Source organism: Pleurodeles waltl, chromosome 12 (genome assembly GCF_031143425.1).
Source record: "Pleurodeles waltl isolate 20211129_DDA chromosome 12, aPleWal1.hap1.20221129, whole genome shotgun sequence".
Lineage (NCBI taxonomy): Eukaryota > Metazoa > Chordata > Amphibia > Caudata > Salamandridae > Pleurodeles > Pleurodeles waltl.
Window position 1 is genome coordinate 55310920 of NC_090451.1, and position 16769 is coordinate 55327688.

The 16769-nt window shown below is 42.9% G+C and overlaps 1 protein-coding gene across 3 annotated transcripts in view; it reads left to right on the top strand.

The window, feature by feature from the left end:
• The window catches only part of CRLF1 (cytokine receptor like factor 1), a 136701-nt gene that overhangs the window by 41901 nt on the left and 78031 nt on the right, over positions 1 to 16769 (top strand). For all 3 annotated transcript variants that reach the window (XM_069215841.1, XM_069215840.1, XM_069215842.1), the window contains exons 2-3: positions 9306 to 9584; positions 15387 to 15516. In XM_069215841.1, the coding sequence (XP_069071942.1) occupies positions 9306 to 9584; positions 15387 to 15516 (409 nt within the window). The remainder of the gene's footprint in view (positions 1 to 9305; positions 9585 to 15386; positions 15517 to 16769) is intronic.

A 16769-nucleotide genomic window follows, 5' to 3' on the forward strand; every position in this document is an offset into this window, starting at 1 on the left:
CCATCCTCGTAGTCATGAGCCAGAGGCAGAGTAGGAAGCTGGGTTTAGTCTGCATGTGTGAGGCGAAGTACTCTCAGATTTAGTGGTCATGTAAGTTCTCGAAATTCTTGAGATAAATAACTGATACAAGGACCCCAGGTTTTGTCGAATTGCAGGAGTTTACGTTCAGCTACAGCATTTAATTTCTCTATTCCCAATATGCCCCAAAGTTTATAGTGCCAATCCAAAAGTGTAGGTGTACTATTCATGCCCCATCGCGCCAGAATGACTTAACGAGCAGCGCACAGCAACAGGGTAATGGCTCGACCCAGAGTCAAGCGCACTGGGTAGGTCAGCATATTGGGCAGTCCCATTATGATGCAGCTACGGAAGCTTGGTAATTCTGTACCACACATTTTGTCGATGTCTGCCAAGATGTTTTGCCAGAAGTCTCTCAGTATGGGGCATTGCCAAAGAATGTGTGTCAGAGTCCCTGTTGCCCACACCGATGTCAACATGTATCCTTTGCACCTAGTTTCCATCTGGTTAGCCTGGCTGGGGTGTAATACCAGTAGTGTACAATCTTCAAAAAGTGTTCCAGCCTGTTTGCACTATGTGCCGTTGTCCGGGCCCGTTACATTATGCCTGACTACTCTTTAGATGTAAATGTGTTCGCATTCTTGTTCCCATCATTTCTCTGCCGAGGACGCTGACTTTCATGTGGGTGTATTGAGGAAGGTATAAAGGTCAGATATTTGACGTCCATCTGTGTTCCTGCTGAGCAACCCCTGTTCAAATGATGTGAGCAGGCGGCAAGCATATGGACGTATATGACTTTGGACGAGTCAGTGAAGTATTCAGTTTTTAAAAGCAATTTTTGACTTTGCCATAAACAGCTTTGAGGAGAACTTTTTTGATCTCACACCAGATTTAACAGATGGAGTGGCAGACTCAAATCTTGTATTTTCTGAGATACTTCCTCCTTTCTCTTTTTGGAAAGTGGCTCTGACAGACTCATGGTAAGCCTTTTTTAAGGTCTTCCTAGATTCCTCTGATGACCACTGGTCACTTGATCTTTCTATTTTGTGTGACCTTTTTTTGAGAGGTTGAAGAAGTATCACTATTTTCTTTCTCAGAAAGAGGAGATATTTTAGATTTTGACTTTTGAAGGCAAAGAAGAAGCCTCCCTTCTCTATCCTTTAAGGTTTTAGCAGAAAAGTTACAGCAGACCTTGCAGTCTTGTACCTAATGTGCAGGGTAGAGGCAATATACAGTCCTTGTGGGATCTTCTGAATGAAGCCTTTTCTTCCCACTGGTGCCACAGGGCCTGAAAAAGGCTTTTTTAGGATGACTCTGACATAGTAGAATGCAGCAGATAACTTAATCGAAACAGGTTGAAGAAACCGAGCAGAGCTCAGGGATACTCCCTTCCCACAACGTGTGGTAGAAAATCTGAGGGAATCTGCCTCTGTCGGGAGTTTTCTAGAGGGTGTTGTCATCTGATTGGCGGGAGTTCGGTTCATTTTAAATTATATGGACAAGTTATTAAAGTGAATGTTTTGTTGCCATAATAGTCTATGGTAATGTTAAATACTGCTTTATTATGGTACAGTGGGACTCCCACTCCGCCAACAGGAAATGATTCAAGCATGTGAATTTATGAATGATCCAATACTGGAGAAGAAATACGAAAATTAGTTACTTACCTGTAACTGTAGTTCTCCAGTATTGGAATCTTTCATAGATTCACATGCTTGAATCATCCCCCGTCGTTGAGATGGGAGTCCCTGGTGTATTATAATAGCAATGTTATGATAACTAAAGTGTATACAGGCCTAAGGCCTACCACATTAGTAGTTTATCCTTATCTATTTGAGGAAAAAGACCCAAACCATATTTCAGCAAATCAGGCTGCCCTTCCCTCTAGAACACTCCTGTGAGAAGCTCCAGTGCCTCAGATTTTCCCACAGCACGAGTGCTAAAGTAGTTGAGGTATATAACCTGTCATGGTGAGCTTCTCAGGGGAGGTAGGAGGGTCCCATGTGAATCTATGAAAGATTCCAATGCTGGAGAACTACAGTTACAGGTAGGTATCTAATTTTCTTACTCCAGTATTGGAACTTTAATGATTCATATGCTTGAATCAGAGTAGCAAGCAGTAGTGAAACACAGTGTATGATGAACACTTTATATCACCAGATAGATGCAATTCCATGAATAGAAAAGAAAGCTTTAAATGATTAATTGCTATGGTAACATAATAATTATTACACAGTGCTAAACAACAACCATTGTATTGTGAAGGAAAGAAACCTTATTATCATACAATGTGATGCACATTAAACTGGGTAGGAGGGAAAAAACTGAGTGTAGTATAGCTCACCGTTACTGGAACAGATGCTGCAGCACCGCTTGCCACACTGCCACATCACCTTGAGACGATTCTTTCAGGCAATAGTGCTTGGTGAAAGTGTGCATGCACTTCCAGGTGTCCGCTCTGCAAATGGCCTGTATGGGTACACCAGCGAAGAGCGCATTGGATGCTATGACAGCTCTAGTGGAATGTGCATGCGATGTTCTGCGGGTCGGCTTCCCTGCAGCTTTGTGACAATAGTTCAATAGCACTAGATATCCATCTAGCAATTCCTTGTTTCGAAATCAGTTGCCCTTTCCTAGAGGCACCGAATGACACAAATAATTGATTTGTTTTTCTAAAACTTCTCATCCTGTCCAGATACATTTTAAGACATCTTTTGATGTCCAGGGAATGAAAGGACTTTTCCGCTGGCGTTGACGGTTTCGGAAAATATGACTTTAATAAAACTGGCTGGTTAATGTGAAAATCTGAAGGAACTTTGAGTATAAATTTTGGATTAGTTAGAAGAATTACAACATTGTCTTTAAACTGCAAGATAGGGCTTTGGGTTGTGAAGGCTTGTATTTCGCTAACTCTTCTAGCTGAGATCAGGGGAAGAAGAAGTGCAACCTTCCATGACAAGAATTTTAAGTCCACCCTGTGAATGGGCTCAAATGGATGTTTCATCAATTGGGGCAAAACTATATTAAGCTGCCACAATGGCGGTGGTGGTCTGACCGGCGGAAAAGAACAAAAAAGTCCTTTAAGAAACTGCTTGATAATTCTTGTCGACCACAAAAATGGTGAGTTTTCGTATCGCCTATAATGTGAAAAAGCAGCTAAGTGGACCCTAATTCAAGCATTCACCAAACCTTGCCTAGCTAAATGAAGGAGATAAGGTAGCACCTGCTCTGGCGATGACGAGAAAGGGTGCACCTAAGCTTGTCTGCACCATACGCAAAATATTTTCCACTTAAGGTGGTAAGATCTAATGGTACTATCAGCTGCCGCTCTGGCAAGAATGACTCTACAGTCGGAAGGAATGTTCAAGTTCATGGTGCTCAGGAGCCAGGCAGTCAAATGAAGGGTTGCTGGGTCCCGGTGAAGAACTTGACTGTCGCTCATTGTTAGCAGGCGGGGTATCACTGGCAGAGGAATGCTGTGTCTCTCTGACAGGAGAAGTAACTCTGTATACTAATGCTGCTGAGGCCATGCTGGGACTACTAGAAGAATGTTGTAGTTCTCATTCTTGATCTTGGCTAGGACTCTCGGAATGAGGGAAATGGGAGGAAAAGCTTAAGCATAAATTCCTGACCCCGCCATTGAAAATGCATTTCCCCAAGAGCCCAGATGGTGATCCCGACTTGCATAAAATAGGCATTTTGCATTCCGGGGAGTGGCAAAAAGATTGAGGTTTGGTTTGCCTCATTGAGAGAAAACGTGATCTAGCAAACTCTGATTTAACTCCCATTCATGGTTGGATGTTGTCTGCCTGCTGAGAGAGTCTGCAGTGATGTTCAGAGTGCCCGGTATGTGCTCTGCTCGAAGATGCACTCCCTGTAGGATGGACAAGTTCCAGATACGTTGAGATTCTTGAGATAAAAGCAGAGGTCTGGTTCCCCCCTGCTTGTTGAGATAGTGCATCGTTGTGGTGTTGTCTGTACGTATGAGTACTGACAAATTTCTTATCCTTGGTAGAAAGGCTCGAAGGGCTAAGTGAACTGCTTTCAGTTCGAGATAATTGATATAGTAAACTTTCTGATGAGAATCACACTTGCCTCTGAGTCTTAAATCCTGAAGGATGACTCCCCAACCTTCTAAGGATGCATCTGTTGTGATCACTCACTGGGCTGGGGGAGGAAGGAAAGAGAGACCTATTGATGGGTGAGATCCCTCTGTCCACCAAGATAAATGTGATCTCATGGGTTTAGTCACTGTGATTACAATGTCGAAAGACCTCTTGGACTGCGTCCACTGATTGTCCAGCTACTCTTGAAGGGGACGCATTCTGAGACGACAGAATGGCATAAGTGTGATGCAGCAAGACATCATTCCTAGTAGGGACTTGAAGAGGCGAACTGAAACAGACTTTCTTTTTTGAACGAGACTGGATAAGAAAATTAGTTTTTTCTGCCTCTCTTTTGTAGGAGCCGCTTTAGTTTTGGATGTGTCTAGAACGGCACCCAGAAAGGTCCTTATTTTCAGGGGTTGGAAAGCTGATTTGCTGTGATTTATAGTTAGGCCTAGTTTCCCAGACAGCTCTATGCAGGCCCCTGTCGCTCTCAGGGCCTACGACTTAGACTTGGCCTTGATGAGCCAGTTGTCCAGATATGGAAAGACTTGATGTTTGTGTCTTCTGAGAAAAGCCGCTACTGGAGCTAGGCATCTGGTGAAAATTCTGGAGGCCAATTTCAGGCCGAAAAGGAAGGACTTTGAACTGGAAATGCTATCTGGCTACCACGAATCTGAGGAATCTTCTGTGGGATTGATATATAGGAACATGGAAATATGCATCCTGAAGATCGAGGGTTGACATATAATCTCCTGGATTGAGAAGGGAAAGGATATCTTGTAAAGTAATCATATGGAATGACTACCTTTTGAGGTAAGTATTCAGGTCCTTGAGATCAAGATTGTACGCCAATCTTTCCATTTCTTCCGGACAAGAAAGAAACAAGAATAAAACCCCTTGTTTCTGTCCTGAACAGGGACCCTTTCTATAGCTCCTTTTGTAAGCGTTTTCCGGACCTCCTTTCTGAGAAGATTTAGGTGTTTCAGGGAGCGCGGAGGAGAAGGTCTTGGTGGTGGAATTTGCATGAACTCCAGGGTATGGCCAAATTGAATATGGTTTAATACCCAACGGTCGGAGGTGATTGTTTGCCAGTTGTATAAATATTGGGAGCTCCTCCCTCCGATTATTGGATTTGAAGAAGGAAAAGTAGCCTGAGTAAGAGAGAAGTCATTCCATGCGTCCTACTTCTCTGGTTTGTTGCCCTGCTTTTGTTCTTTGCATGGTTCGAACATATTCTGCCTGTGGAAGCAGCCTCTGTTGATATTGGGGTTGAAAGGATTGGTAATTGGAGAAGGAAGAGGGATATTTAGATTGTTGAAACCCCCTCTGTAGGATGGATATCCCCTTCCCCTGGCACCCCAAAAGGACTGTCTTTTGAATTGCAGGGTTCCAAAGGACTTTGCTGTGTCTGTATCAGTTTTAATAGCCTGTAGGGCATCATCAACATGTTTCCCAAATAGGGCTTCTCCACTGAAATGTAAATCGAGAATTTTGTTCTGTACTTCTAGTCTAAAAAAAGTTGCACAAAGCCAGCACTGTCTTCTAAAAACAGCTGCGACTGCCAGCTGACGAAAGGCCGTGGCAGCAATATCCATTGCACAGTCGATGACTTCAGCTGAAGCCCTTTCCCCTTCCTGTAGTATCTAGATTGCTTCTGCTTTTGAATCCTCTGGAAGTTGGTCTATATAAGGAGCAATGTCTGCGCATAGCTGCCTGTCGTGTCTTCCTTTTACAGCTAATGAGTTTGACATCCTTTCTGTAAGAGACGACATCAAGGAGAAGTGCTTTCCTATATTTTGAAGCCCTCACCCTTCTATATAAGGTGGAGCAGAGATTGAAGCTGAAGGATTTCTAGATCTGCGCTGTGCTGCCTGAGTTGTAACAGAGTCCGGATTGGGATGTCCAGTCAGGCACGCTGGGGTGTCATCAGGCGCCTTATATTTCTTATCCAAGCGGGGCAATACCGCTGTAACAGTGGCAGAATTTTTCATTACCTTCAGACCTTCGTTCCATATGTAGTCCATTATAGGCATTGATTTTACACTTATTTTAAAGGGTTCCTTAAAGTCACAGAGAAAGCAGTCCATCTGCTTTGTAGGCATAGGTAGTGCAAATCTCATTGCTGCCCGCTCCAACAAACTGCGGAATCCACCATTGTCACCCGGTGGAGAGTCGACTGGGAAAGGGGAAGATGGTGAAGGTATTTGATAGGCATCCCACTCCGCAGTAGGATCTGGCAACTTCCCCTCTTCCCTGTTGTTACCAGGGTGTTAACGGGTCTTGTGGTAGAACAGAAAGAGGTGTATGTGGGGGCACATACAATGGTAATACCCGTAGTCTAACAGGCGTGGAAGGAGGTGGCACTGGTGAAGGTATAGATGCCTGCTAGTCTTCAGATTCAACTGGTGGAAATCTTTTCCTATAGTCTGCTAGCATGAATTGGAGGTCTGAAATAAGGGAACCTGGCATAGGGAACATCTGTTCCTGGTACAAATACTTTCAGGAGAATAAAAGGATTGAGGGTCAATTTGGTTGTCGTCGTCCAAATCCTGACACTTTACATGTAGTTCAGAAGGACTATGGGCCGTTCCAAATGGCCCTTCCCCATCCGAGTCATCGTCCTCCAAAAGATGAGCGGGAATTAAAGGTGACACTTTACTAGGGGAAGTGTGCGATGGTCGAGATTTCAACTTTCTTGGTTTCTCTACAATATTCACAGTTGATGGTGCTGGCAGTAACGACTGTGTGAGTCTAATCGACGGTAAGGATGTCATCATCGACGATAGTCTCGTCATCGGAATCATCGATGGAGATGAGGAGATGGAGGGGTCCGTCGACGATGGTGTTGTCGTCATGTGCACAATGGAAGTACTGCATGCTGTATAGACCGTCGTCGTTGTAGAGGTAGTTGACAATGCCGTGCACGCGCTTTTTCATCGTTGATGTCGTTGACGGTTTGACGGATGGCTTCTTGAAAGAATGTTTAGTCGTTGGAGGTAGTGCAGGAGGCTCAGAAAACGCTTTTTTACTACGTTCTGACGAGGCAGAACGTTATCTTCTTTCTCTGTGGGAGGATGCAGACCTCCTGTGAGGAGAACTTGAAGGTCTGTGAGCTTTGTATAACCCACGTTTGGTCTTTTTTACAGTTTTGTTAGGCTGGCCCTCCATATGACCAGTTTGAGGTGATCTGTCCCTTTTGTCTGGAGGATACAGAAGAGTCCCCACTGACTGAACCGGAAACTGGATTTTTCCTACTTTTCAATTTCTGGAGCCAAATAAGAAGCCTGCCATGCCTGTCTTGTTAGAAAAAGTCCTGCATACCTTACAATCCTTAGCAGAATGTTGTGGATGAAGGAAATATGTGCAGTCTTTGTGGGGGTCCTCAAAGTGAAGCCTTTTCTTTCTACAGGTCTTGCAGGCCCTGAATAGACTCTTCCTCTCTTTGTCAGACATGTCAAAAATTTCAGAAATTGGGTGCACAGCAGATTAGAGAAAAGACGTGGTAGCCTTTGACTAGTAATAGCAATATTTTGAGGAGAAAAATACCAGAATTAATTCCAGAAAGGTGTGAGGAGACTCCATAGCCCAACGTGCGGTAGAAAATCTGAGGCACTAGAGCTTCTCACAGGAGTGTTCTAGAGGGAAGGGCAGCCTAATTGGCTGAAATCTAGTTTGGGTCTTTTTCCTCAAATAGACAAGGATAGACTACTAATGTGGTAGGCCTTAGGCCTTTATACACCTTATTTATCATAACATGGCTATTATAATACACCGGGGACTCCCATCTTGACGACGGGGAATGATTCAAGCATGTGAATCTATCAAAGTTCCAATACTGGAGTAAATACATATAACCCATTTGTACAATGTGTTCACACATGGACGCTAAATATGCATAGACATCGGTGCCAACTGCTAGCCATGGCCTACCCTCAGTGCTTAATATGTGCTGGTGGTTGCAGGTAGTGGACACTAGCACTCATTTTTGCGACCAAGATGTATTTTCCTTCCTTTGACTTTGACCCAGTGTAGGAGAGAAAAGAAAAAATGGGAGAAAACAGAAAAACAGTGACAAAGAGAGAACGCAGAGATAAAAAAGAACCTGCAAGAGTGAGATAAGGAGATGAAAACTGTGGGCTGGGGGAAGAAAGAGGCATGAGATGGAATCAAGACTAGGCAGTCTTGGTATGCATGAGATAAAGAGAAAATAAATATTGATTGGTGAAAGGAAGCAACCTTGGTGTTCATAAGGTAAAGAGACGGAAAATGTGGAGAGGTGGAAGAAAGAGGCATGTGGTGGAGTCAACACTAGGCAGCCTTGGTTTTCATGCAATAAAGAAACAGGAAGTATAGGGCGGTATAAGAAAGATTCACAAGGTGGAATCAAAACTAGGCAACCTTGGTATTAACGAGACACAGGACGGGTAGGGTGGTGAATGAAAGGGGCATGAGATGAAGCAACACTAGCAGCCTTAATATTCTTGATTCTTATTCTGATAATGAAAGAGGAAGTGTCTGGCAGTGGAAGAAAGAGTCATGGAACTAAATAATGACTAGGACATATTAGTAGTTCTGAGATAATGAAACAGAAAAGGGCAAGATAGTGAAGAGGCAGGAAGTGGAATTGAGATGAGGCAGCCTTTATATTAGGCAACCCCCATATTTGCTGGTGGCCCCACAAGAAAATCCTTGGGCTCTTGCAGTTCTTTATTTATTGTTTTACACATTATGCACTGCTTGTCCTTAGTTACGTCTGGTTCTGCCCTTCTGAACCATTGTCATGATGGCAGAAAGAGGTACAAAGAGTGAGCAGGGCTTTTAGAGTGTTGTGTACTTTCTTTAGTTTTCACTTCTTGGTCTCGGCTCTCAGAAGACAATGACAGGCTTTTGCGACTCTGATGGCGGAATTCTGGATAGGGTGTGTGATGTCATCAGGGGTCACAGGGTGTATGAGGTCACTTCCTCTATTATTCTGGTGTATGAACATCAATGATGGCACAACTTTTATAAATGTGGCTATTTCTCTCTTTTTTTTCATTTTTTTTTTTTTATATATTTTTTTATTTCTCTCTTAATGTGCTTTTTCCTACAGTGCTCTCCGCTCTCTTGAGACTTGGCCTCTGAGCATCCGCTGCCTTCGCCTTGCTTAACTTGTCCTGTCTATATCTCGTTCTGCAGATCCTGCAGTTATTGCGCCGCAGGACCCGGTGCTCATGATAGGATCCGCCCTAACTGCGACCTGTTCAGTGAACACAGACCCGAGCCTAAGGGCCGAGGACCTGTACTGGACTCTGAATGGACGCCGCCTCCCCGCCGAGCAGTACACGGTCCTCAACAGCTCCACCCTCCACGTGACCATCGCCAACCTGAACGGGTCCAAGCAGCAGTCCGGCGATAACCTGGTGTGTCACGGCAGAGACGGGCGCATACTGGCGGGCTCGTGTCTTTATGTTGGATGTATGTCTGATTCTTGTGTCTAGAAAAGAGGGGGCTTCCCGCCAAAAATTCCCCAGCCATGAGCAAAGAGAGCGGGGTTGTTTACCAGGGGGCCATTTGTGGCGATGAAAAGTTATGTGCTCTGGCAAAAGCAGTCTCCCGTTGTAACCCAACAGCCTCAGTCATAAAAGAAAGAAATAGAAAGGTTATAAGTGTTTATTATCTAAATTCTAGTCCAAAATTCTTTTGTTTTTGTAGGTCAGTTGAGGGACGTAGTGGAACACTTGAACACTGAAGTATTAATTGGGACAAGAAGCCATTCTATAACAAGTGCCAAAATCAATGTATACACAATATCGGGCTTTTCCTAATCACCATGTCATAAACACGTGTAGTGAGCGTGAAAAGCTGGCAGAGCGATCCCGTGGTCTGACTGATCGAAAAAGCTGACGTAATTGCTTCAACGAAACCTCTATTCTGCCATAAACAGCAGCCCTTTTATGGCTGCCAGGGAAAAAACACATTACAATGAAAACTGGTGACTTTCTAAGCCTTTTAAAGTTACATTGAAAGCATTATCTTTGAAATATTTTCAAGTAAAAAAGTTAAAATTGTTTTTTAACCCTGATACTGGAATTCGACTTTGACCGTTTCAGTGTCCCGCAATTAGTTCAATTAGGGCAAATGTGCTGTTTAACTTACAGGACTAGCCATTTGGAGCGAGGGCAAGGGCTGCAAAGTTCAAGTTTATAACTTTTATTTTAAACTAAAAGTTTCAAACTAAATTCTTTTCAAATAAAACGTTACAGACCGTTTGCCAAATACCCTGAATGCACAGTGGACCACGCTCGGCTGAAGAAAGGTCTTTATTGTAGCATGCTGGCTTTAGCAAGGCCACATACGACAACATAAAATACCGCAGCACAGTGCCGATATCATGAGACTGGGTTACGCAACACAACACAACAGATCAGAGCTTTGCCCGTAAACAAAAATGTAGTGGGCCGCGAAGTGGCTGAAGCGTGACAGGTGGGGTAGGTGAGGGGTTGCGATTAGCAGGCGGTATCAGGGGTTATCATTAGTAGGGTTGTATATCGGAATATCGACTATAGCAGTGTCATTCTCAAATAACAGAAGAGCAAAAATGTATCGCATTAACCCGGACAATCCCGGTTTTACAAAGACTGTCCTGGCGTACCGACACCTTTATCAAACATAAATACACGTCCCGGTTTTACCAGAGGAGCGAGTGAGCAACTACATTTATGACAGTGTTGGGCAGGTTCACATCTATTTACACCTGCTCTCTCAGCGCACCGGAAACCGAGTTTACTAGTTTAAAATGTCGTGAGCATGGCTGCTTGGCCCCATTGATTCAGCACAGCTGGATTTAATGAGGGGTAGATCAGTGGATGCAGAGCCCATTACTCAGGCCACCATCAGAAGTCTGCCCTTGAGACGTATCACTCACAATATGGAGAAGGGACGGGGGGAGGAGGGGGAGTGTGTGTGTGTGTATAGTAGGTAGTTATAGTTAGGACCAAGTTTCCATAGGAAAACCGTTTTGTTTTGCCAATAATTTTGGCGATGTTTGACAATTTGTCACTACATTTTTAAAACTAGTTTGCCACTCACTTCAGGCGCTGTCTTGAAAGTTTTGGGGTGATCTGTCAAATTGGGGCTGAGAAAAAGGGGGGGTTCCAAAACACGTTTTCTCCATGCAATTTCTCATAGGGATTTTGGACACGATTACAGCCTAAACCGCTGGACGGAATGACACCAAATTTTGCAAAAAGGTAGCTTTTGGTCCAGAAAGCATGCTTTCTGTGATATGTTGTAAATCTGTTCAGTAGTTTTTAGTTTATTAAAGCAAAAAAAAAATGTATACCTAGGGACGCAGATACACCCACAGTGGATCCTCTGATCCAGAGGAAAACCTAGGCCCTGGCTGGCCGCAACCTGAGAGAACAGTTGCGGCCGTCATTTTGTTTACCGGCTCGGTGCAGGGAAAATGAAGTGAAAAGAGAGATAAGAAGCCAGGATAGAGGTATCCAGACCCTATAGGACAAATCGTGGTAAAAAAATTGGTAGATCCACCACGTGGCTCAGCGCAACCCTGAGTGTAAATCTGCGATGGATCCACAGATCCGGAGGCCAATAAAAAAAAAATACACACACTCACTCAACCAACCAACTCGCGTGAGGCTGGCAGCACATGGGGAGGGGGGTTGAGGGCAGGGCCCTGCCGCACACAGCCAAGTCTGTGAACAGTGTGGGACTGCATGCATGTGGGGGTTGGCCTTGCACGGAATGGTGTTGGCAGCAAGTGGGGGGTTGGGAGCAGGGCCTGGCCTGTGGCCAAGTCCTGTGGTCAACCCCTGCCTTGCATGGCCAAAGGCTGTGGCCAGGCCCTGCGAGCAACAACCTACTGTGCACAGCCAACCCCACTGCATGAAACAAACCACAGAAATTCACTGAAAAAATAAAGGTTAAAGGGACATAATACTCAGGAATTAGCATTTAAAAAACTTTAGAAAGTCACTAAAAAAGTCAAAAGTTACAGGGACGCTTTAGCTAGGTTCTTAATTTACATGCACAAAACTACAGAAATTCAGCCATTAGAGTTATTTCAAGTAACTATAACTCATGCACTAAGGTAACTAAAACTCACACCTTTGCCATGAACAGCTAATTACCCCACATATTACATCATTCATGACATCTTCTGTGGCATCATTGATATTATCACTGCAACATTTGCAATAAAATTACTGATGAGAAAACTGTGCATGGCGGGGGCGTGAGTTATATTTACCTTAGGACACGAGTTATAGTTAACTTGAAATAACTAACTATAACAGCTGAATTTCTATGATTTTGTGTCTGGGGGCATGGTAGGAATCTGGAGGGTGTTATCCTTGAGGAATGTGTGACAATAGGAGATGCCCACCCCACACAGACTATGAGGCAAGGCGCCCACATGGCTTAGGATACCTACTTTGACCTATTAAGGGAAGGCAGGCCTTTTTACTTATACCCACCAATGGCAGTAGTACATGGATTCTATTTGCCCCAATGAATGCAATGAGACCTAGTATAGGCTTTGAAGAAAGGCAGAACCATGTTGGCATTATAGGGGAACACAGGAGCCATGATAACCCTTACTGTCACAAATGAATACTTTTTAATAATAATTTTATCCATACCGGGATACCACCAAATAAAGGGACGCTTGTGGATTACCCAAGGTATTTTTAGTAATTAACTGGATCTCAGAGAAATATCCAGACAAGTAATCTATAAGAACTCCTACAAGGTAGTCTAACTTGAGGTTGAGTAAGTCCTGTAGTATTATCTTACCAGGGTGGGATGAGGTGGCCAAGGAGGCCAAGGATGAAGCATGTCACATTATGTGAGTGAGCCCACCTCATCCAATTCTTGGAACTGCCCCTGAGATAGACTAGGTAGGTTCTGGGGGTGGATAGTACTTCTTGGAAACTAAAGATAAAAGACATGGTACCATAAGACTCAACCACCGTGTCACAACGTGTTTGTGAACTCTTCAGAATGGCATTTTTGGTATTTCAAATTGATGACTTTATCTATAGACTGAATTTTTTGTCTTCACCAGGAATAATGTGCTTGTTATAGGTTTTTTAAACTATATTTTATTCCCACTACTTTTTAATCTGTAATGCATTTCATCATTTCTATACAGCTGTCTGCTTTACCTCTGGCTAAGGATTCATCTTTTAAAACCTTTAAAAAGTAAATAAATGATAAATTAAATCCGGTAGTATTTCCGTTAAGATTTCTCTGCATGTGCTTCAAGTCTGCTACATCTGATCTCAATTTGTCATTTTAAGTTGAATTTACTGAACTAGACTTTTAAGTCCCTTCTGGGTCTAGTATCCTTAGGCAAAGGGAATACATCTCATCTCCATTCCTCTCATTTTCTTGTAGCTCAATTAGTCCCTTGCATTCTTCATGCTCTTCCGCTGTATACTCTCTGCTTGGTTTTAAATATGTGACATTTCACAAATATAATGTTACACTCCATTCTATGTTCCCTCATTCTTTAACCCATGCCCGCTATGTCTCAGCTCTTCAATTTTCTCTCATACCATGCAATACCTCAACTCCTCCTCCTCTACTCATGCCATTTTACCTCTACTCCCTATTCATACCTCATGCTCTCCCATTCCAGCTCTTCTGTCTTCCATCATGCCCATCTAAGCTCCTCTGCCTTCCTTCATGCCATTTTACACCTCAACTTCTTTTCCTTCCCTAATACTGTTGCATCCCAGAAAGCCATTCTTCCCTCACGCCATGCATTCCTAAACTCTTCTTTCTCCCCTCATGGCTTTGAACACCTCAGATTATCCACTTCTCTTATGCCCTGCTACACCCCAGCTCATCTTTTTCCCCATATGCCTTGCCATACCCCCTTCTCTCCCTTGTGCTCTGCAATGCATCAAAACAGTCCCTAAACTTACCGTATTGAGATCTTCACCCTGTCTGTGGAGTCTCTCTATGGTAAAATATAGGTAGAAGTACAAACGTTTATTTAACTAAAATAACATATTAAATCATCGGCTATTTTATATTGTTTTCACAAAGCTGAGCACTGCAACATTTATGAGGTTTTATTTAATGTTGCCAAAACAGGGGAGCTGAGAGGAGAGCAAGGTCATTTAGAGTTTAGACAGTACAATAAAAGTGAGTGCTTAAAGGCAATAATATCATACAACAAGCAAATGAGTTAAACAAGGAAATATTTACATGGTGAATTGAATAATAGTACGCTAAACTAGTGAATTTCGACATAGGGTAAAGTACAATGAATGATAAGCTATCAGAAATATAAGCATGGCAGGGAGTTCTTTAACTCATCTTACAAATAGAAAACAAATCGAATTGGTTACATTAGGGTACAAGAACAGTGTAGAAGATATTTGTTGATGTTGGATACGGCAGGATGTAAGATTGGGGGTAATAAAGGCGAGAATCAACCAATTTGTGTCAGACGTTTATGGCAGTCTAGAAGTCAGAGTGGGTGAAAGCGTACGTGAGGCGAAAAGATGAGGTAAAGCGAGAACTGTCACTGTGGTTGAGGGGTGTTTAAGAGGTCATATTGGAGGATTCGGTACAAAAAATGGAAGGTAAATCAGATTAAACAAGACTAAGACTCGGGGGGTTGTGGCGCTAATTGAAACCAGTCAAAAGAACAAGAAAAGAAGACAGTTTCATTATATATCAAAATATAAATGTATAATAGTAGTAAACTGTAGAAGCCGATGTTTTTGACCGAGCAACTTGATTCAGAGGAGAACATATGATTTTAGAAATTTATGAAGAGGATCTTTGGATGATTTCTGAAAAAGTCAGTAGTTTTTGCTTGGCACAGGTGGGTAAGAAGTGATTTCAATAGGCAAGCAGCACATCCCCAGAAGTAGCGGGTTTTCTGTTTTCTAAAGCTGGTGGCGGCTAGAGGAAGGTTGACTTTGCTCCTCAGGTAGAACCTATTTTACATGTCCGGAGCATGTGATGTGTAGTTTTAAAGCATACCATTACCAGAGAGGATATCCTAGCACTGTATTTGAAAAAATGTTTTCTAATTCAATTTTTGAGTGAACTTCTTCAAAATACCCTGGTCAACCTCAGGTTTGTTCCCAATACATATTTCTGAATATTGAACAGGATGGGTGAACAAATCCTTATGAATGCGACCCAAAATGCCTAAATTATGTGTCAATAAGTTGTCATTGGTACTTTCTTTTAACCTACCTCTCTGTTGTTTGTATTTGCTTTCTCTTTACTTAGTACCCCCAGAAAAACCTGTGAACATAAGCTGCTGGTCCAAAAACATGAAAGACTTGACCTGCAAGTGGGCCCCAGGCAGTGGCGGAGAAGCATACCTGCATACAAACTACACCCTGAAATACAAACTAAGGTACAGCAGAGACAGGAGGAGCAGGATGGCCTTTAACACAAAGCTCTTGTGTGCTATAAGTTTAACTAAAACTGCAAATAGAAAATGTAAAAAGTGAGCAGGAAATTTGGTACAAGTCTGCGTGACATGGGAGCTATAGTTTCACACCAAAGTGGTAATCATGTTGAAGAATAACTGAGTACAAAAGGGGTATTTTCTTCAGTATCAAGGGACACACACATATTGCCCTTCCAAGTACCTCAGGCTCTGGATGTTACAACCCAGAACGACAATGGTTAAAACTGAAACCTTAGTTCCTACTAGGGAAAGGGGAACATTCCAGTAGAAAAGAGTAAAGCAACAGAATACTGCAACACTACTATCTGTAGTTCAAATGTGGAGAAATTTGTAAACATTTAATGCATGCGATGCTTATGCAATCTCCACTTCATGTAAACAATACAGACTCTGACAATAAGGCAGCGATTGGATGATCCTATTCATGAACTTAAGATTTGGTGGTTCGTATGATCAGCAGTTTGGAGAACAGAATTCCCTAAGTTTAAGATTTTGGAGATGTTCACTGTAAGGGTTGATGTGGTTGTAATTACACCTGCCTAGCCGAGCAGACTGGGGAAATACATGATGCAAAGCAATAAGCCACTGCATACGTTGTGAATCAATGGTGAACCCAGTCTACACAACAGAATAAAGTTGAATACAGTGGAGTGTAGGACATAGCAGTGAGATCTAGCCGGCTGTGTGATCTAGTGAACTTATGGTTACACCACTTGTCTTAATAAAATCTTTGAATCAAACTATGAGCATTCCTCCCAGAATGCATCAGTTTGCTGTCAAGGACACTTTTGGCACGTAGTGCTTTAATCAGATTACGAATAAAACGGTATGCCAGTGGCATTGAGACATCAGGTCTTCCTTTTAACTGGATAGTCTCAACCAGGGGCATGTTTTTGGTTATATTTGTACTGTTCTCACTGCTAACCGCTATTTATCATAATTGGGAGGGGCAGGCCTAACGTGATTGTGCCCCAGCTCAGCCCTACCACTTTGAACTGGGCGTTTATTGGAGAATTTAATGATAGGTCAGCCACCCACTGTTTCTTGATGTGTCGTTGTCATACATATGTACTGGTGAGCTTCCAGGATCACACATAAGTTGACCACAAACTGACTAGCTGCTGTGCTCACAATGAAAGGAGAGTGGATTCTGTTATTTTTACTATGTTCCTGTTGCAATGCATAGACCCGAAGCA